At 49.4% G+C, this 22,310-nt stretch overlaps 1 protein-coding gene across 7 annotated transcripts in view; it reads left to right on the top strand.

Annotated features, from left to right (window-relative positions):
- The window catches only part of TDRD6 (tudor domain containing 6), a 602,384-nt gene that overhangs the window by 424,888 nt on the left and 155,186 nt on the right, over positions 1 to 22,310 (top strand). For all 7 annotated transcript variants that reach the window (XM_063915227.1, XM_063915230.1, XM_063915225.1 and 4 more), the window contains 2 exons: positions 11,783 to 11,893; positions 18,660 to 18,743. In XM_063915227.1, coding sequence (XP_063771297.1) covers positions 11,783 to 11,893; positions 18,660 to 18,743 — 195 coding nt within the window. The remainder of the gene's footprint in view (positions 1 to 11,782; positions 11,894 to 18,659; positions 18,744 to 22,310) is intronic.

A 22,310-nucleotide genomic window follows, 5' to 3' on the forward strand; every position in this document is an offset into this window, starting at 1 on the left:
CGGGGCTTAGCCGCACAGCTCACCAGCGCCATTTTCTCTCATCCACAGCCGCTGCATGAGACGCTGGCCCGGGACCTCCAAGCTCCATTTCAAGTAAAAGGGAGCAAATCCTGGGGGGGCGCAGATATTTGGTGCATATATACATATATAACAGCAGCGCTTTACACATATATCATTTGGTGGGATATATGGGCGCTGGGGTGTGAGCTGGCATACTCCCTCTGTGTTTTCTCTATCCGGCCTTCCTTGTGGGTCTGTCCCCTGGCTGAGGCAGTGTCGGTGTGTCGGTACTACGTGTCGGCATGTCTGAAGCTGAGTGTTACTCCCCGGAGGAGGTTGCTGGGGGCGCAGATGCGGGTCTGGAGATGGCTCTGTCGGCACAGCCGACACCTGATTTGCTTATGATGTTAAGTGCACTTAATACAAATGTGGCCTCATTGTCTAAAAGATTGGATAAATCGGAGTCTCAGACACAGGTGTGGAGGAAATCCATGGAGGATGCTTTGTCTCAGGTGCAGGCCCCGTCAGGGTCGCAAAAGCGTTTGTTTACCAAGTTGGTAGATACGGATACCGACACGGATTCTGATTCCGATGTCGACTTCACTGAGGCTACTTTACACCCAAGGCTAGTTAAGAGTATTCAGTACATGATTGTGGCTATTAAAGATGTTTTACGTATCTCTGACGAACCTGCGGTGCAGGAAACAAGGATTTGTTTGTTTAAAGGGAAAAAACCTGAGGTGAAGTTTCCCCCCTCTAATGAAATGAATACTCTTTGTGAAAAGGCTTGGGAGTCGCCCGACGAGGTGGCAGATTCCCAAGAGAACTTTCATGGCGTATCCTTTCCCCTCTGATGACAGGAAAAAATGGGAGTTGTCTCCGAATGTCGACAAGGCTCTATCCCGTTTGTCTAAGAAGGTGGCGCTTCCGTCCCCTGACACGGCAGCTCTCAAGGATCCGGCGGATCACAAGCTGGAGACGTCTCTGAAGGCCATTTTCACTTATACGGGTGCATTGCTCAGACCTGCTGTGGCGTCGGTATGGGTGAGTAGTGCTATTGCTAAATGGGCTGATAATTTAGCTTCTGATATGGATACCCTTGATAAAGATAATGTTCTTTTGACTCTTGGTTATATCAAGGATGCTGCAGATTACCTGAAGGATGCGGCGAGGGATGTTGGTCTCTTGGGATCAAGAGCCAATGCCATGGCGATCTCGGCCAGGAGGGCGCTGTGGATCCATCAATGGAATGCTGATGCCGACTCCAAGAAAGCTATGGAAGCTCTCCCCTTCAAAGGTAGTATCTTGTTTGGTGACGGCTTGGCTAACCTGGTGTCTACCGCAACTGCGGGTAAGTCTGTTCCCACACAGCAGAAAAAGGCACCCCATCAGCAGATGCAGTCCTTTCGTCCAAATAAATACAAGCGAGGAAAAGGTTCGTCCTTTCTCGCTTCAAAGGGTAGAGGAAGGGGAAGAAAGTCGCCTGCGGTATCAGGCGCCCAGGACCAAAAGTCCTCCCCCGCTTCTACCAAGTCCACCGCATGACGCTGGGGCTTCCCTGGGGGAGTCCGGACCGGTAGGGGGCCGTCTGCGGATCTTCAGTCAGGTCTGGGTTCAATCAGGCCTGGATCCTTGGGTCCTAGAAATAGTGTCTCAGGGATACAGGCTGGAGTTTCAGGCGATGCCCCCTCACCGTTTTTTCATTTCGGCCTTACCAGTGTCCCTTCCGGACAGGGAGGTGGTGAAGGCAGCAATACAAAAGTTGTGTCAACAGAGGGTCATTGTTCCCGTTCCCCCGTCCCAACGGGGGGAGGGGTTCTACTCGAGCCTCTTTGTTCTGCCGAAGCCGGACGGTTCGGTCAGACCGATTCTGAACCTAAAATCCCTCAATCCATACTTGAAAGTTTTCAAGTTCAAGATGGAATCTCTTCGAGCTGTGATTTCCAGCCTAGAAGGGGGGGATTGTATGGAGTCAGTCGACATAAAGGATGCCTACTTACACGTCCCGATATATCCTCCGCATCAAGCTTTCCTCAGGTTTGCGATGCAGGATTGTCCTTACCAATTTCAGACGTTGCCGTTTGGGCTTTCCACGGCCCCGAGGATTTTCACCAAAGTCATGGCAGAAATGATGGTTCTCCTTCGCAAGCAAGGAGTTACAATTATCCCATACTTGGACGATCTCCTGATAAAGGCGAGGTCCAAGGAACGATTGTTAAGAAGTGTGGATTTGTCTCTGTCGGTTCTGCGACAACACGGTTGGGTTCTAAATATGCCAAAGTCTCAGTTGATTCCGACCACTCGGCTGCCCTTTCTGGACATGATTCTAGACACGGAGTTACGGAGAGTGTTTCTCCCGGAAGACAAAGCTCTGGAACTACAGACAATAGTCAGGGAGCTTCTGAGGCCGACAAGTGTGTCGATTCATCAATGTACTCGGGTTCTGGGGAAAATGGTTGCGGTGTACGAAACCATTCCGTTTGGCAGGTTTCATGCCCGGGTGTTTCAGTGGGATCTGCTGAACAAATGGTCCGGGTCTCACCTGCACATGCACCGGAAAATAAGTCTATCTTCCAGGGCCAGGATTTCTCTCCTGTGGTGGCTACAAATCTCTCACCTCCTAGGAGGGCGCCGGTTCGGAATCCAGGACTGGGTCCTACTGACAACAGATGCAAGTCTCCGAGGCTGGGGCGCAGTCACCCAAGGAAGAAATTTCCAGGGGAGATGGTCGGACCAGGAATCTTGTCTCCACATAAATGTTCTCGAGTTAAGAGCCATTTACAACGGCCTGCTACAAGCAAAGAGCCTTCTTCAGGGTCGTCCGGTCCTGATCCAGTCAGACAACATAACAGCGGTTGCGCATATAAACAGTCGAGGCGGAACAAGTAGCAGGGCGGCTATCGTGGAGGCTTCAAGAATCGCTCTGTCAGCAGTCTTCCTCCCGGGAGTGGACAACTGGGAAGCAGACTTCCTCAGCAGACACGATCTCCATTCGGGAGAGTGGGCTCTTCACCAAGAGGTATTTGCAGAAGTGACAAGTCGTTGGGGAACTCCGCTGATCGACATGATGGCGTCTCGCCTCAACAAGAAGCTTCCGAGGTATTGTTCCAGGTCAAGGGACCCCCAAGCCAGTGCAGTGGACGCCCTGGTGACTCCGTGGGTGTTTCAGTCGGTGTATGTATTCCTTCCGCTTGCTTTCATTCCAAAGGTGCTGGGAATCATTCGACGAACAAGGGTTCAGGTGATTCTCGTCGTTCCAGATTGGCCAAGAAGGGCCTGGTATCCGGATCTTCAGAAATTACTTGTGGAAGATCCTTGGCCGCTTCCTCTAAGAGAGGATCTGTTATTGCAGGGACCATGCGTGTTTCCGGACTTACCGCGGCTACGTTTGACGGCATGGAAGTTGAGCGCCAAATCTTAGCTCGAAAAGGTATTCCTGTGGAGGTCATCCCCACTCTCCTTAATGCTAGGAAGGAGGTTACGGCAAACATTATCACCGTATTTGGAGAAAGTATGTTTCGTGGTGTGAGACCAAAACTGCTCCTGCTGGGGAATTTCACTTGGGTCGGTTTCTCCATTTTTTTGCAGGAAGGCGTGGATGCGGGCCTGAAATTGGGTTCCATCAAAGTGCAGATTTCGGCTTTATCTATTTTCTTTCAAAAGGAATTGGCCGTCCTTCGAGAGGTTCAGACTTTTGTGAAGGGAGTGATGCATATCCATCCTCCGTTTGTGGCGCCATGGGATCTTGAAGTGGTCTTGCAGTTTCTTATGTCTCCCTGGTTTGAACCTTTGCGTAAGGTTGAGTTAAAGTTTCTCACTTGGAAGGTAGTCATGCTGTTGGCTCTGGCGTCTGCCAGGCGAGTGTCAGAGTTGGCGGCCTTATCTCACAAGAGTCCATACTTGCTCTATCCGAATGGAAGATCAAAATTGAGGACTCGTCAACAATTTCTGCCGAAGGTGGTTTCTGCGTTACACATTAACCAGCCTATTGTGGTACCTGTGGCTTCGGATGCTGTGGCAGTTCCAAAGTCTCTTGATGTTGTAAGAGCTTTGAAAATTTACGTCGCCAGAATGGCTGTTGCCAGGAAAACAGAGGCGCTGTTTGTCCTGTATGCTTCCAACAAAATTGGTCATCCTGCTTCTAAGCAGACTATTGCACGCTGGATTTGTAGTACGATTCAGCAAGCTCATTCTTCGGCTGGGCTACCGGTGCCAAAGTCAGTTAAGGCCCATTCTACCAGGAAAGTGGGCTCATCTTGGGCGGCTGCCCGAGGGGTCTCGGCACTTCAGCTTTGCCGAGCAGCTACTTGGTCGGGTTCAAATACCTTTGCTAAGTTTTACAAGTTTGATACCCTGGCTGAGGAGGACCTCATGTTTGCTCAGTCGGTGCTGCAGAGTCGTCCGCACTCTCCCGCCCGTTCTGGAGCTTTGGTATAGACCCCATGGTCCTTTTTGAGTCCCCAGCATCCTCTAGGACGTAAGAGAAAATAGGATTTTAGTACGTACCGGTAAATCCTTTTCTCCTAGTCCGTAGAGGATGCTGGGCGCCCATCCCAGTGCGCACTGTTACTTGCAGTGTATTCTTGCAGGTTAAATTTGTTTACACGCGGGTTGTGTATTTGGTGTATTCAGCTTGTTGCTGTTGTTAATTCGTACTGTTCTCTGGTTTACTGTTACTCCGGTTGTACGGTGTGTTTGTGGTGTAGGCTGGTATGTTTCTCGCCCTTAGTTTAAACAAAAATCCTTTCCTCGAAATGTCCGTCTCTCCTGGGCACAGTTCCTATAACTGAGGTCTGGAGGAGGGGCATAGAGGGAGGAGCCAGTTCACACCCAGTCAAAGTCTTTCCAGTGTGCCCATCCTGCGGATCCTGTCTATACCCCATGGTCCTTTTGGAGTCCCCAGCATCCTCTACGGACTAGGAGAAAAGGATTTACCGGTAGGTACTAAAATCCTATTTTTGTGATCGTGCTTGCACTGAGAACTATAACGCGGAGTGATTGGCAGGAAGCGGCAATTTGGGGGAGGTGACGGCAGAAACGCATGCCTGCCATGGCCGTTTGTGGGGCTGGTTTCTGCCTTCAGCTGCAATCATGTATGTAGATAAACATGTCTGCGTAACCTATAAGGCAGAGATTTTCAACCTTTCTCTGACGTCCTAGTGGATGCTGGGACTCCGTCAGGACCATGGGGATTAGCGGCTCCGCAGGAGACAGGGCACAAAAATAAAAGCTTTAGAACTAGGTGGTGTGCACTGGCTCCTCCCCCTATGACCCTCCTCCAAGCCTCAGTTAGGTTTTTGTGCCCGTCCGAGCAGGGTGCAATCTAGGTGGCTCTCCTAAAGAGCTGCTTAGAAAAAGTTATTAGGTTTTTTATTTTCAGTGAGTCCTGCTGGCAACAGGCTCACTGCAACGAGGGACTTAGGGGAGAAGAAGTGAACTCACCTGCGTGCAGGATGGATTGGCTTCTTAGGCTACTGGACACCATTAGCTCCAGAGGGATAGAACACAGGCCCAGCCATGGAGTCCGGTCCCGGAGCCGCGCCGCCGACCCCCTTGCAGATGCCGAAAAGTGAAGAGGTCCAGAAACCGGCGGCAGAAGACTTTTCAGTCTTCATGAGGTAGCGCACAGCACTGCAGCTGTGCGCCATTGTTGTCAGCACACTTCACACCAGCGGTCACTGAGGGTGCAGGGCGCTGGGGGGGGGGCGCCCTGGGCAGCAATGATAATACCTTGTTCTGGCTAAAAATACATCACATATAGCCCCTGGGGCTATATGGATGTATTTAACCCCTGCCAGGTCTCACAAACACCGGGAGAAGAGCCCGCCGAAATAGGGGGCGGGGCCTATCTCCTCAGCACACAGCGCCATTTTCCTGCACAGCTCCGCTGCGAGGAAGGCTCCCAGGACTCTCCCCTGCACTGCACTACAGAAACAGGGTAAAAAAACAGAGAGGGGGGGCACTTTTTTGGCGATATTGATATATTAAGCTGCTATAAAGGAAACAACACTTCTGTAGGGTTGTTCCTATATATTTATAGCGCTTGGGTGTGTGCTGGCAAACTCTCCCTCTGTCTCCCCAAAGGGCTAGTGGGGTCCTGTCTTCGATAAGAGCATTCCCTGTGTGTCTGCTGTGTGTCGGTACGTTTGTGTCGACATGTATGAGGACGATGTTGGTGTGGAGGCGGAACAATTGCCGGTAATGGTGATGTCACCCCCTAGGGAGTCGACACCGGAATGGATGGCTTTGTTTATGGAATTACGTGATAATGTCAGCACGTTACAAAAATCAGTTGACGACATGAGACGGCCGGCAAACCAGTTAGTACCTGTCCAGGCGTCTCAGACACCGTCAGGGGCTGTAAAACGCCCTTTACCTCAGTCGGTCGACACAGACCCAGACACGGACACCGAATCTAGTGTCGACGGTGAAGAAACAAACGTATTTTCCAGTAGGGCCACACGTTATATGATCACGGCAATGAAGGAGGCTTTGCATATCTCTGATACTGCAAGTACCACAAAAAGGGGTATTATGTGGGGTCTGAAAAAACTACCTGTAGTTTTTCCTGAATCAGAGAAATTGAATGAAGTGTGTGATGAAGCGTGGGTTAACCCCGATAGAAAACTGCTAATTTCAAAGAAGTTATTGGCATTATATCCTTTCCCGCCAGAGGTTAGGGCGCGCTGGGAAACACCCCCTAGGGTGGATAAGGCACTCACACGCTTATCAAAACAAGTGGCGTTACCGTCTCCTGAAACGGCCGCCCTCAAGGATCCAGCTGATAGGAGGCTGGAAACTACCCTGAAAAGTATATACACTCATACTGGTGTTATACTGCGACCAGCCATCGCCTCAGCATGGATGTGCAGTGCTGGGGTGGTTTGGTCGGATTCCCTGACTGAAAATATTGATACCCTGGATAGGGACAGTATTTTATTGACTATAGAGCAATTAAAGGATGCTTTTCTTTATATGCGAGATGCTCAGAGGGATATTTGCACTCTGACATCGAGAGTAAGTGCAATGTCCATATCTGCCAGAAGAAGTTTATGGACGCGACAGTGGTCAGGTGATGCGGATTCCAAACGGCATATGGAAGTATTGCCGTATAAAGGGGAGGAATTATTTGGGGTCGGTCTATCGGATTTGGTGGCCACGGCAACAGCCGGGAAATCCACCTTTTTACCTCAGGTCCCCTCCCAACAGAAAAAGACACCGTCTTTTCAGCCGCAGTCCTTTCGTTCCTATAAGAACAAGCGGGCAAAAGGACAGTCATATCTGCCCCGAGGCAAAGGAAAGGGTAAGAGAGTGCACCAAGCAGCTCCCTCCCAGGAGCAGAAGCCCTCCCCGGCTTCTGCAAAGCCCTCAGCATGACGTTGGGGCTTTACAAGCGGACTCAGGGGCGGTGGGGGGTCGACTCAAGAATTTCAGCGACAGTGGGCTCACTCACAGGTGGACCCCTGGATCCTGCAGGTAGTATCTCAGGGTTACAGGTTGGAATTCGAGAAGTCTCCCCCTCGCCGGTTCCTAAAGTCTGCTCTGCCAACATCTCCCTCAGACAGGGCGACGGTATTGGAAGCCATTCACAAGCTGTATTCTCAGCAGGTGATAGTCAAGGTACCCCTCCTACAACAGGGAAAGGGGTATTATTCCACACTATTTGTGGTACCGAAGCCGGACGGCTCGGTAAGACCTATTCTAAATCTGAAATCTTTGAACCTGTACATACAAAAATTCAAGTTCAAGATGGAGTCACTCAGAGCAGTGATAGCGAATCTGGAAGAAGGGGACTTTATGGTGTCTCTGGACATCAAGGATGCTTACCTGCATGTCCCAATTTGCCCTTCACATCAAGGGTACCTCAGGTTCGTGGTGCAAAACCTTCATTATCAGTTTCAGACGCTGCCGTTTGGATTGTCCACGGCACCTCGGGTCTTTACCAAGGTAATGGCCGAAATGATGTTTCTTCTGCGAAGAAAAGGCGTATTAATTATCCCTTACTTGGACGATCTCCTGATAAGGGCAAGGTCCAGAGAACAGCTGGAGGACGTAGTAGCACTAACCCAAGTAGTGCTGCAACAGCACGGGTGGATTCTGAATTTTCCAAAATCTCAATTGACCCCGACGACACGTCTGCTGTTCCTGGGAATGATTCTGGACACGGTTCAGAAAAAGGTGTTTCTTCCGGAGGAGAAAGCCAGGGAGTTATCCGAACTTGTCAGGAACCTCCTAAAACCAGGAAAAGTGTTTGTGCATCAATGCACAAGAGTCCTGGGAAAAATGGTGGCTTCTTACGAAGCGATTCCATTCGGCAGATTCCACGCACGAACTTTTCAGTGGGATCTGCTGGACAAATGGTCCGGATCGCATCTGCAGATGCATCAGCGGATAACTTTGTCTCCACGGACAAGGGTGTCTCTTCTGTGGTGGTTGCAGAGTGCTCATCTGTTAGAGGGCCGCAGATTCGGCATACAGGACTGGGTCCTGGTGACCACGGATGCCAGTCTGAGAGGCTGGGGAGCGGTCACACAGGGAAGAAACTTCCAGGGAGTGTGGTCAAGCCTGGAGATGTCTCTTCACATAAATATACTGGAGCTAAGAGCGATTTACAATGCTCTAAGCCTGGCAAAACCCCTGCTTCAGGGTCAGCCGGTGTTGATCCAGTCGGACAACATCACGGCAGTCGCCCACGTAAACAGACAGGGCGGCACAAGAAGCAGGAGGGCAATGGCAGAAGCTGCAAGGATTCTTCGCTGGGCGGAAGATCATGTGATAGCACTGTCAGCAGTGTTCATTCCGGGAGTGGACAACTGGGAAGCGGACTTCCTCAGCAGACACGATCTACACCCGGGAGAGTGGGGACTTCATCCAGAAGTCTTCCACATGATTGTGAACCGTTGGGAAAAACCAAAGGTGGATATGATGGCGTCCCGCCTCAACAAAAAACTGGACAGGTATTGCGCCAGGTCAAGAGACCCTCAGGCAATAGCTGTGGACGCTCTGGTAACACCGTGGGTGTTCCAGTCAGTGTATGTGTTTCCTCCTCTGCCTCTCATACCCAAAGTACTGAGAATTATACGGCAAAGGGGAGTAAGAACGATACTCGTGGCTCCGGATTGGCCAAGAAGAACTTGGTACCCGGAACTTCAGGAGATGCTCACGGAAGATCCGTGGCCTCTACCTCTAAGACGGGACCTGCTTCAGCAGGGACCGTGTCTATTCCAAGACTTACCGCGGCTGCGTTTGACGGCATGGCGGTTGAACGCCGAATTCTAAGGGAAAAAGGCATTCCGGAAGAGGTCATCCCTACCCTGGTAAAAGCCAGGAAGGAGGTGACTGCACAACATTATCACCGCATTTGGAGAAAATATGTTGCGTGGTGTGAGGCCAGGAAGGCCCCGACGGAGGAATTTCAACTGGGTCGATTCCTACATTTCCTGCAAACAGGATTGTCTATGGGCCTCAAATTAGGGTCCATTAAGGTTCAAATTTCGGCCCTGTCGATTTTCTTCCAGAAAGAATTGGCTTCAGTTCCTGAAGTCCAGACTTTTGTAAAAGGAGTACTACATATACAGCCCCCGGTTGTGCCCCCAGTGGCTCCGTGGGATCTTAATGTAGTTTTGGATTTTCTCAAATCCCATTGGTTTGAGCCACTCAAATCGGTGGATTTGAAATATCTTACATGGAAAGTAACCATGCTACTGGCCCTGGCTTCAGCCAGGAGAGTGTCAGAATTGGCGGCTTTATCGTATAAAAGCCCATATCTGATTTTCCATTCGGACAGGGCAGAACTGCGGACGCGTCCTCAGTTTCTGTCTAAGGTGGTTTCAGCGTTTCACCTGAACCAGCCTATTGTGGTGCCTGCGGCTACTAGCGATTTGGAGGATTCCAAGTTGCTGGACGTTGTCAGGGCATTGAAAATATATATTTCAAGGACGGCTGGAGTCAGAAAATCTGACTCGCTGTTTATACTGTATGCACCCAACAAGCTGGGTGCTCCTGCTTCTAAGCAGACGATTGCTCGTTGGATTTGTAGCACAATTCAACTTGCACATTCTGTGGCAGGCCTGCCACAGCCTAAATCTATCAAGGCCCATTCCACAAGGAAGGTGGGCTCATCTTGGGCGGCTGCCCGAGGGGTCTCGGCATTACAACTCTGCCGAGCAGCTACGTGGTCGGGGGAGAACACGTTTGTAAAATTCTACAAATTTGATACCCTGGCTAAAGAGGACCTGGAGTTCTCTCATTCGGTGCTGCAGAGTCATCCGCACTCTCCCGCCCGTTTGGGAGCTTTGGTATAATCCCCATGGTCCTGACGGAGTCCCAGCATCCACTAGGACGTCAGAGAAAATAAGAATTTACTTACCGATAATTCTATTTCTCGTAGTCCGTAGTGGATGCTGGGCGCCCATCCCAAGTGCGGATTGTCTGCAATACTTGTACATAGTTATTGTTACAAAAAAATCGGGTTGTTATTGTTGTGAGCCGTCTGTTCAGAGGCTCCTACGTTTGTCATACTGTTAACTGGGTTCAGATCACAGGTTGTACGGTGTGATTGGTGTGGCTGGTATGAGTCTTACCCGGGATTCAAAATCCTTCCTTATTGTGTACGCTCGTCCGGGCACAGTATCCTAACTGAGGCTTGGAGGAGGGTCATAGGGGGAGGAGCCAGTGCACACCACCTAGTCCTAAAGCTTTTATTTTTGTGCCCTGTCTCCTGCGGAGCCGCTAATCCCCATGGTCCTGACGGAGTCCCAGCATCCACTACGGACTACGAGAAATAGATTTATCGGTAAGTAAAATCTTATTTTTACAACTCGCGGCACACTGAACAAGATTTAAATATTGCCAAGGCACACTGAAATATAATGATGATGCATGGTGCAGTTGCGTGTCCTAGGATGTCATGTCGCAGCTTCTCCATAGGTAACGCCTGAGCCACATCTGAGAAAGCCAGAAGAGCCCAACACTGCCCGGGCCCAAAATTAGAACTAGCTCTGTAACCACTAAACCCACCAGTATTGATCATTTCAGGGCCTCCGAAGCGGCAAAACACTGACCTGGAGACTGCTCAGGGCACACTAGTGTGCCACGTCACAGTGGTTGAAAAACACTGCTATAAGGCATCCCTTAGACCCGATGTTCCCCGTTTTTGTGTATAGGCTGCAAATGTGTACTCAATTGCAGTAGCTCAGATGGGTGTCTATTTTCATTTGAGGTCAGCAGCTTCACTTATTAACGTTAGCTGTTCTATAGCCTAAAAGTCGCAACTACGTAAACAAGTGCGTACCAGCATGAATTAGGGCCTTTATGCGGAAATAGTGGCTTTCTATGCGTTCACAGATGAGGAAAAAGCTAATTCATTGAATATGTATTTCCCAATTTCCCACACGCTGCAATCAGTTACTTGCAGGGAAAACCCTGCGGCTAGTTGAATTCCCTCCAGTGTGTTTTGTGTCGCCCCCCCCCTCCCTTCCTTCTCCCACTCTGCCATCAAATTACATTCTGAGAACTGTGAGCCTTCAGCAGCCTTATTTGGTGGCCTTCCAGAGAGGTATTGACAATGAGATAATGAGTTGCTGGAGGTTAGCTAATAAAAATGAAATATGTGTAAAATTATGTTGTTATCTAAAGAAAATACATGAAGTAATATGGGTTTGCTGCATTAATAATGGACGGCAGATCAGGGACATTGCTTGTGTTGTGTGCGCTTGAGACATCACGCTGCAATCTGGGGTCGCTGTGAACAAGAACATTTTTCTTTTCTCTCGGTTTTTAGAGAGCTTCTTGGTGTACAGAGAGTGCCCGGTGTTAATATCGAGCACTGACAGTGTGTACGAGAGTGACGTCGGCGAGCCGCCTGCTGAGGTGGACAGCGTGGAGAGTGAAGGTAACCCGTCCAATGTGAGATGAGCACTGTACTCCAATAAATAGCCCAAACGTTTATACAGGTGTATGCTTGTTATGGGGATAACCCCTCTGCCAGTCTTGCAGTAAGTATATTGCAGATTGTCTGGGAGATGAATGAATGGTTGGAACCCTGATGGGGCAGCTCTGCTACTCTTGTGTTCTCAGCATAGTGGTTACATAAGATCTAAAAATAAAAGCATTAAGTACCCAACTGTTGTGGAACTACAAGTCTACAGCTTCCTTGTTGCCACTTAGAAGTTGGTATCTCTACTGTGACCTCTGCTCACTAGAATTCAGTAGATGTCTGTGGCCAGTGTGTTTTTCTGTAAGCAGTGCAGGCTTGTGTATGTGCTGTCTTCTGGGGGGAAGGTGATCAGGTTGCTAGCACAGGAGAGCTGGGGAAGGAAGCACTAAGTGCCTGGGACAGTGCAATGCCGGCAGTGACCTGCTATGGGTGGAGGATGCTGCCCTCTGCTGGAATATAAAGGTAGAACTCATCAATACTAGTTATTCAGGTTGTAGTAAGATAGTGTGTTACTGTGCATCTATATATAAGCCCAGGCGGACAAACACAAGTGCTACTAAGGAAAATAGAAGTAAATAGATGTTTCATTTACAAATATAGTGCGTTTTTATATAAAAACATGAGTGTCCCTCTAGCATTGAACCGCTCCGTAGGTTGGCCACTGCAGATACCCCTCTTCCTAGCCATGTCCTGCCTGGGCTCTGTCCTGTTCTGTTTCCTCTGTGTGTCTGTGTCAGACCCATCCATTCCCATTTCTCTTTCATCCACTAGGAGACACTGGAGTCCTATACATTAGGGGTGTGAAGCTTGCAACCAGAGGTGTGGCACAATCTAAAAATTAGCATTGTCTGCACAGCCGGCTCCTCCCCCTTCACATCCCTCAGTTTGAAAAATTGTGCTGAGGTACAGCACGTGGGAGCACTGAGCTCCTAAACTCTACAGAAAACATATGGGCTGCTTCTCCCTATGAAAAGGAGGACAAAGCCTGATAATACTGAGAGACAAAGATCCCTTTTGAAGGGACCTGCATCTCTCACAGGAGATCCTCTTCAATTCGGTCTATCATCAAGTCTGTGAGTACTGGTTGTTATAAGGGCCAGTTAGCATAGGTTTTTTTGTTTGTTTATTATTTTCCTAAAAGGGCTTTATTTATAGCACAGGAGAGGCTCCCTTACAGAGAAGTGTAATAACTACTCAGATCCCCGCAGCGACGCGCCGGTCAGTCAGCACGAAATGTAACAACTGTGTGAGGCGGGCCGGGATCCCTTCAGCAGCGCAAGTCTCCCCTGTCAGCATGAGAGAGGCGCCGCTACGGGACCTGATGAGAGCGGTCCCAGTGCGCGCCGGCCAGCGGGAGATCACAATACCGCGCAGCTGAGCAAATACCCTCAGCCGCCGGAGGCGGGGAGCGGGAGATGCGGCTGAGGAGATTTCCTCAGCCGCGGGACGCATACAGTGGCGGCCACTACAGGAGAGGCTCCCTTCAGGAAGCAGCCTGATAAAACAAGCAATACAATAGTGTAGGCAGTGGGGCTCACCGGTGGAATATCCCCCTCTTAAATGATGTGTCCAGAATTTTACAGTGGCGGCCATATTAAAATTCATGCAGGCGCCAAATCACACGGAGTGAACCCTATTGTAGAATTATAGTAGGTCAGGAAATTCTACTTGTACTAACAGCGCCCTCTGCTGGTGAAATGTTATATATGTATAGAATACTATGAGGATCTCCTGTAATATAATATGAATATGATTTATTTTCAAAGGAATTCCATTACAAAGATCCTACTGAAAATACGAGTAAGCAAGTGAAGCCAACTCTACCATCGTAGCTGTGTTACAGTTGAGATGTGAGGGTTGCATGTCGGCTGGTGTTTTAAATTATAATTTATTTATTTTTAAATTTAATTATCTATTGTGTCCTGTTCCTTTTTCTATGTAAGGAAGGGAACAGTTATTCCAGCCGGATCCGATACCTTAGCTTCCGTCATCTCTCACAGCCTTTCTCTTCCTAGTTTAAAGGGTGAAAGCGCCGCATAGTACCCTGGTAGGGGGTTTAAACAACATGTCTAAAGCAACCAAGACCTCTAAGACCTGTTATGTTTGTATGAAATGTAACAAGAAGAGCACGCGGGTTGGCAGCTCCGGGGTGTGCGACTCCTGCTTAGACAAGGACGCTCCACCTGGGAGCAGTGCTCTGGCTAGGTCATGGGAGGACAACCTGGCAAATAGAATCTCCAAGGAGATGGCAGAATCACGCAAGCAGCAATCGGAATGGGCTGCGGGATTCTCAGACGATGGAGGAATTTCTCAACAGGTTAACATCGCCCGCACAAGCAGAAACGAATGTGCGCAAGGCAGTTAAAAGACCTCTTCCTATTATACCGGAATCAGAGGAGGAAGAGGGCCTTCTCATTGATACAGAGGAATTTGAGTTAATTGAATCTAACCTAGACGCCGATTTTCCGGAAGAGGACACGGCAATCTCGGGTCTTGATTCTTTAATTGACACGGTAAAGGAGATCATAAACTTTAAGGTAGAAGTGGTAAAGGAGCCAGAAGATTTTGAATCCCAAAAACCACGTTCAGCAGTGTTTCCCATTCCTAAATCTCTCCAATCTCAAATGGAGGAGGCTTGGAAACAACCTGACAAACGCTTTCAATTTCCGAAGAGGTTTCAAGTAATTTATCCCCTACCTAAGGGTGTAATGGATAAGTGGGAGACTCCACCAGTAGTAGATGCTTCCCTAGGAAGGTTGTCGAAGAAGACAATTTTTGTAGCAGCAGGTGCTGCACAGAGACCTACGATCGTCTGCGCTTGGGTCAGCAAGGCCATGGGAGCATGGTCTGGACGTATTGTACAGGCTATTGAGGAGGAAAATAGCTTAGAAGAGATTACCCAACTGGCGGAACACATTCAAGATTCTGCTTCATACTTGTGTCAAGCCTCAAAGGATATTAGCAGGATAGCATCACGCATATCCGCATCAGCCATATCGTCTAGACGGATTTTATGGCTCAGAGAATGGCAAGGACTCTGACACCAAGAGGCAGTAGAATCCATCCCCTTTGGGGGTGAGATGCTTTTCGGTCCAGAGTTGGACAAGTAGATTTCGCAAGCTACAACAGGGATGTCCACCTTTCTGCCTACTCCTTATACGAGAGCCACTCCACAGGTTAGGAGGGGTTATTCGGGACCAGTGTTTAATTCATTTAGATCTCAGTCCTTTCGAGCCCGAGGAAGAGGTTTCGGTACACAAGCACGTGGAGGCAGAGGTAGAGGCCGCTCACAGGCAGCAACCAGAAAGCAGGATAAACCTGCTGACAAGACCGTGGCATGACGGCCTACCAGATCACCTGGGGTCCCCCTTGGTAAGCACACGTCTGGAAGGTTTTCGGGACATCTGGGCCAAAACCTCACCTGAACTTTGGATAAACAACATAATCTCCCAGGGGTACAAACTGGATTTTCAACAGAGGCCTCACAGTCAGTTTTTTTACAACGGGATTTCCTCGGTGTCCTTAGAAAGCAAAAGCACTACTGACAGCGATTCAAAAATTGTTACGGCCAGAGGTCATTATTCCAGTTCCCGCCTCTCAGAGAGGAACGGGTTTCTATTCCAATCTTTTTGTCGTGCCAAAGCCGGACGGGACGGTCAGACCGATACTCAATTTAAAAGTTTTAAACCAGTTTCTAAGGGTCTACAAATTCAAGATGGAATCAATCCAGTCGGTCATTGCAGGCTTAGAACAAGGCGAGTTCATGGAATCCATGGACATAAAGGATGCATATCCCAATCTGGACTCCTCACCAGGCTTACTTAAGGTTCGCACTGGTGACAGATCACTACCAATTCAGGGCCTTGCCGTTCGGTCTATCATCAGCCCCAGGAATCTTTATGAAGATCATGGCAATTATGGTTGCAGAATTGAGACTGTTGAGGGTCACGATTTTACCTTATCTAGACGATCTACTGATTAAGGCATCCTCTCAGGAACAGCTGATCAAGGATGTTCAGACATCTCATCAATTTCTCATTCAACATGGGTGGATTGTGAATTTCCAGACATCCAACCTCATGCCAACTCAGTGGATTCAATTCCTCGGTCTCATCTTGGACGATACAATTGAGAGTATTCCTACCAGAGAACAAGGTCCAGGACCTACAAAGATTAGTGGCTCAGGTACTGAGGACACAAACGGTCTCTCTACACCTCTGTGTGCAACTTCTCGGGAAGTTGTTGCGGTCGTCGAAGCTCTCCAATACGGCAGACTTCATTCCCGACCATTCCAGATGAACCTCATTGCTCAGGGAGCAGGTTCACACTGGCTGCTGCATCGGAGAATCCGACTTACACCGTGCATACAAACCTCCTTAATTTGGTGGTCGTTGCACAAGAATCTCGCAGCAGGCAAGAGATTCAGCGTTTGGGATTGGAGGATCCTGACAACGGACGCCAGTCTCAGAGGTTGGGGTGCCGTCTTAGAAGAACATCAGTTTCAAGGCAGATGGACGTTACTGGAGAGCAGCCTACGAATAAACATTCTCGAACTAAGAGCAGTTTACAGTGCGCTTCTCTTAGCCGAAGACCTAGTCATGGGTCAACACATAAAGATACAGTCGGACAATGTCACGACGACGGCTTACATAAACCGTCAAGGAGGAACAAAGAGCAGGCTGGCGTTAAAGGAAGTCACAAATATCTTGTTGTGGGCAGAAAGGCGAAACATCATCCTCTCGGCAGTGTTCATTCCAGGTGTGGAGAACTGGGAAGCAGATTATCTCAGTCGCCAGTACATGCATCCGGGAGAGTGGTGCCTACATCCGTGGATTTTCGATATGGTGGTGAGGAGATGGGATCTACAGCAAGTCGACCTAATGGCGTCTCGCCAAAACCATCAGCTGCCCAGATAGGTGTCCAGGACAAGAGATCCAGCAGCAGAAGGAGTGGACGCATGAACACTTCCTTGGTGTTACAGGAGGGTTTAAATTTTTCCACCTTTCCCACTCATACCCAGGGTTCTGAAAAGGTTGAAACGGGAACGAGTGTGGGCGATTCTAATCGCGCCAGATTGGCCCCCGCAGGAGTTGGTACTGAGACCTGCAAGGGTTACTAGCGGAAGATCCTTGGCTGTTACCTCAGAGAGAGGACCTGCTGTCTCAGGGACCATTCCACCGCCCAGACCTGAACAGGCTGCGTTTAACGGCGTGGCTATTGAAACCCGGATCTTAAGAAACAGAGGGATACCAAGAACGGCCATTCCTACGATGATTGCCGCTAGGAAGCCGGTCACAGCCATGCACTACTACAGGATTTGGAAGAGGTACATGGCCTGGTGTCAAGAACGTGGGTGGAATTCGACGAACTTCCACTTATTCAGACTTTTCGTTTTCCTTCAGGCCGGTCTAGATGTAGGACTGAGGCTGGGCTCTCTGAAGGTTCAAATTTTGACTCTCTCCATCCTATTTCAACAGCGGTTAGCATCCTTACCAGAGGTTCAAACTTTTTTACAGGGGGTTCTGAGGATACAACCCCCTTTTCGTCCTCCCACTGCACCATGGGACTTAAATTTGCTGTTGGAATTTTTGAGATCACCAACTTTTGAGCCGTTAGCAAGAGCAGACCTGAAATATCTCTCTTGGAAGGTCACATTATTGCTTGCCTTGGCTTCGGCCATGCGGGTTTCTGAGTTGGGAGCCTTATCGTGTAAGAGTTCCTTTTTAATTTTTCATGAGGATAGGGCAGAACTCCGCACGAGAGCAGATTTCCTTCCTAAGGTTGTTTCGGGGTTTCACGTAAACCAGCCAATTGTGGTCCCATCTTTCCAGGGTCTCGCAGATGGGGACGTGTCCTTGGATGTTGTCCGAGCGTTACGGGTATACGTACAAGTTACGTCGTCCTTCACAAAGTCGGACCATTTGTTTGTTCTTTATGATGGGCCAAAGAAGGGTTGGCCAGCATCTAAGCAGTCTTTGTCTAGATGGATTAGACTTGCCATTCGGCAAGCTTATATTTCCGTTCAGTGGGTGCCTCATGGGCGGCTGCCAGAGGTGCTTCCACTACTCAACTTTGCAGAGCGGCAACGTGGTCCTCAGCCTACACGTTCGTGAAATTTTACAAGTTTAATACCTTTGCGTCCGAAGACTCTAAGTTCGGACGTTTAGTTTTGCAGGCCACCGACAGCACTCCCGCCCTGGCGGATAACTTTGGGACGTCCCCTACTGTATAGCACTCCAGTGTCCCCTAGTGGATGAAAGAGAAAAGAGGATTTTGGTACTTACCGATAAATCCATTTCTCTGAATCCTCTAGGGGACACTGGACGCCCGCCTCGGTGCTGTCAACCTGCTGTGTTCAAGGTTCTTGTTCAAACAGTTCGTGCAAACAGCGTTAGTTTTTCTGTTAAGAGTTTCTTGGATGTTTGATATGTTGTACGGTTCGATTCCTCGCCATGTGCTATAGTATCATGTCCTATTCTCTCAGTCAAATTTTCCAAACTGAGGGATAAGGGATGTGAAGGGGGAGGAGCCGGCTGTGCAGACAATGCTAATTTTTAGATTGTGCCACACCTCCGGTTGCAAGCTTCACACCCCTACTGTATAGGACTCCAGTGTCCCCTAGAGGATTCAGAGAAATGGATTTATCGGTAAGTACCAAAATCCTCTTTTCTGTTCCTCCCCATGTGCACACTGCATTGTAATCTTGCTTACTGTTGTGTAGTTCCATTGGACATCTTTGAAGAGCGATTCGGGAGTGAGTGCTTTGCGGCAAGCACTATGGACCGGGGAGATGTCACTATACAAGGTGAGCGTAACACCAGGCAGCTGTTACAGCCACATAACCCGTATTTTTCCGGCAGGGTCCACAGGTTATCCACAGTATAACAACGGGATATTATGGAGCGACAGCGGATTGGCACCAAACGATCAAAAGCTTTCAGGCCTCCCAGGATGCAATGGGACCGTCCATATATCCCCGCCCACTGGCTCAGGCAAATCAGTTTTTTGTTTGGTGCGGCAGGAGCCGGACCATGGTCAGAGGGCTGCTGTTCCTTTTAGCAGCCCTAAGCTTTCTTATGTTGTTTTTTAGTCTTACTAATTCTCTGAGTGATCTTTTCTAAACAGCGTCTTATACGCTTAGAAAGAGTCGCTCCAACAACTCTGCCGGGCCGCGACAACGCTTACCCACGAGTACAGTGCTGTTTCGGCGGGCGTCTGTGTCGGATATACTAGCAGGTCCAGCAGACGTTACCAGGCTGTGGCCAGAGCACGGAGAGAAGGTAAGGCATCGATTCGGCTTAGTAGATGGAATACGGACACAGCCGCACTGTATTGGGAGGAGACTACCAAACAGTAGCTGACGCGGCTGCTACCGCGGGTGTACCAGCGCTAGGCTTTAGGGATATTAGGCACCAGGAATAGTATGAGGCCGAGATCCCTAGGGTTGAGGTCAGCAGGGGGAGTTGGACGCTCTACTGGTCGCCCCTCCTTCCCCGGTTCCTGACCAGTTTCCGCCGAGTCTCCCGCCATGAACTGTTTCCTCGCTTCCATCCCAGACGCTACCACTAGTGGACCCGGTCGCAGCATAGGCCGCTGCGTCTGTGTTCACTAAGTGCTACTGCGAGGAGACCTGGTCGCAGCATTGGGCTGTGGGACCGGTGCGTCTGTGTTCACCATAGGTTCCCGGAGCAACAGTGTACACTAGTAGCGTCTGGATCCACTCAGCGTTCGCTAACGTATTGATCGATCCTGGTAGCGAGGCGAGTCTCCCTGTATCCCACTCTACGGAGTACGGGCTATACAGCACTAAATTTCTATCTACTTTGTTCAGTATGAATAGTTAAGTGCCTATTGCATATGAGTCTGTGTACATTTACTGTGGTTTCTCTAACGTCCTAGTGGATGCTGGGGACTCCGTCAGGACCATGGGGAATAGCGGGCTCCGCAGGAGACAGGGCACATCTAAAAAAAGCTTTTAGGTCACATGGTGTGTACTGGCTCCTCCCCCTATGACCCTCCTCCAAGCCTCAGTTAGGTTTTTGTGCCCGTCCGAGAAGGGTGCAATCTAGGTGGCTCTCTTAAAGAGCTGTTTAGAAAAGTTTTTTTTTAGGTTTCATTCAGTGATTCCTGCTGGCAACAGGATCACTGCAACGAGGGACTTAGGGGAGAGATCTCCAACTCACCTGCGTGCAGGATGGATTGGGATCTTAGGCTACTGGACACTGAGCTCCAGAGGGAGTCGGAACACAGGTCAGCCTGGGGTTCGTCCCGGAGCCGCGCCGCCGATCCCCCTTACAGACGCTGAAGAAGACGGCAGAACGGAGGTCCGGAAACAGGCGGCAGAAGACTTCACAGTCTTCATGAAGGTAGCGCACAGCACTGCAGCTGTGCGCCATTGTTGTCACACGGCTCACTGACCTAGTCACGGAGGGTGCAGGGCGCTGCTGGGGGCGCCCTGGGCAGCAATATAAGTACCTTATTGGCAAAATAAATACATCACATATAGCCATTAAGGCTATATGTATGTATTTTAACCCAGGCCAGTTCTTAAAAACCGGGAGAAAAAGCCCGCCGAAAAGGGGGCGGAGCTTATTCTCCTCAGCACACAGCGCCATTTTCCCTCACAGAAAGGCTGAGGGGAAGGCTCCCATGCTCTCCCCTGCACTGCACTACAGAAACAGGGTTAAAACAGAGAGGGGGGGGCACTGATTTGGCGATATAAATATATATTAAATGCTATAAGGGAGGAACACTTTTATAAAGGTTGTCCCTGTATAATTATAGCATTTTGGTGTGTGCTGGCAAACTCTCCCTCTGTCTCCCCAAAGGGCTAGTGGGTCCTGTCCTCTATCAGAGCATTCCCTGTGTGGGTGCTGTATGTCGGTACGTGTGTGTCGACATGTATGAGGAAAATGTTGGTGAGGAGGCGGAGCAAATTGCCTGTAATGGTGATGTCACTCTCTAGGGAGTCGACACCGGAATGGATGGCTTACTTGTGGAAGTACGTGATCATGTCAACACGCTGCGAGCCGGTTGACGACATGAGACGACCGGCAAACAAATTAGTACCTGTCCAGGCGTCTCAGACACCGTCAGGGGCTTGTAAAAACGCCCATTTACCTCACGGACACTGACTCCAGTGTCGACGGTGAAGAAACAAACGTATTTTCCTTTAGGGCCACACGTTACATGTTAAGGGCATGAAGGAGGTGTTACATATTTCTGATACTACAAGTACCACAAATAAGGGTGTCACGATCCGGGTATCTGGACGCCATTACTTACCCTTCAGATGCCTCCTAAGGCGGGCTCAGCGTTCCAGGACCGGATTCCGCTGTTCCTGAGTTTCCACATACAGAGTGGTCTTTTCATCAGCCGCGGCCTCCGCTGTGCCCGCGTGGTTAAATGTGCATCTATCAGCCTGGCGTCTCCTGTCTCCGGTGGCCGGCGCCGCCATTACTGTTTCCCAGACCACATGGATTACAAACCAAACTTCCCTCCAAGTGTCTGCATGGGCGCAGCCATCTTGGATTCTGTCATCTGATCATTTCCACCAATCTGCTGTCTGTGTTGTTGATTTGCATAATTGCCTAGCCAACCCCTTCCTTGCTGCAGGTATAAGTAAGCTGTACCTGAGCAAGGAAGACGTCAGTGCTTTGGTTGTCAAACCTAGTTCCTGTTTGTCTCTCTTCTATGATTGTCTTCCAGGTTCCAGCTCCTGTCTCAAGACTTCCACCATAGAGACCCGCACCAGCATTCCACCTGCGGTGTAGCCTGACTCTCCAATCCATTGTGGATTCATCTGTTTCCAGCTACAACACTACCTGCTTCCAGCCTCAGCTTCCAGCAGAGTACAGCTTCCCTTAAAGGGCCGGTGTCCTTTCTACACTTTACCACTCTCCACCGGAATTATTATTTCTCCGCTCTCAAGTTCTACATTTCAGTTCACATTTCATCGCTCCCAAAGTTCATTTATTATTTAACTGGTTCCAGCCAGTATCCACTCCGTGCTAACAACAGTCTGGTTCCAGCCAGTATCCACAGCAGCTGTTTGACCTTCAGCAACCCAGCTCTTCCTGGAACACCAGCTGGTATAATCCTGGGTTATCTCCATTGCTACAGCCGGGCCTGGTAAGGACTTTCCATCTAGAAGATCATAAGAACTATCTCACACTACCAGTGCCCTGTGGCTCCTGCCATGCTGTAGTACTCAGGAACTGTATTTATTCTTTGCTGACTTTTACGTTTTCTTTTATTGCTGCTGTGATGCGGAGTTGTCATAATAAACATCATTGACTTTTATCTAAGTTGTCGTGGTCACGCCTTCGGGCAGTTATTATTCATGTTACTTACATGTCCAGGGGTCTGATAC

Source organism: Pseudophryne corroboree, chromosome 4, assembly GCF_028390025.1.
Source record: "Pseudophryne corroboree isolate aPseCor3 chromosome 4, aPseCor3.hap2, whole genome shotgun sequence".
NCBI classification, from domain to species: Eukaryota; Metazoa; Chordata; class Amphibia; order Anura; family Myobatrachidae; genus Pseudophryne; species Pseudophryne corroboree.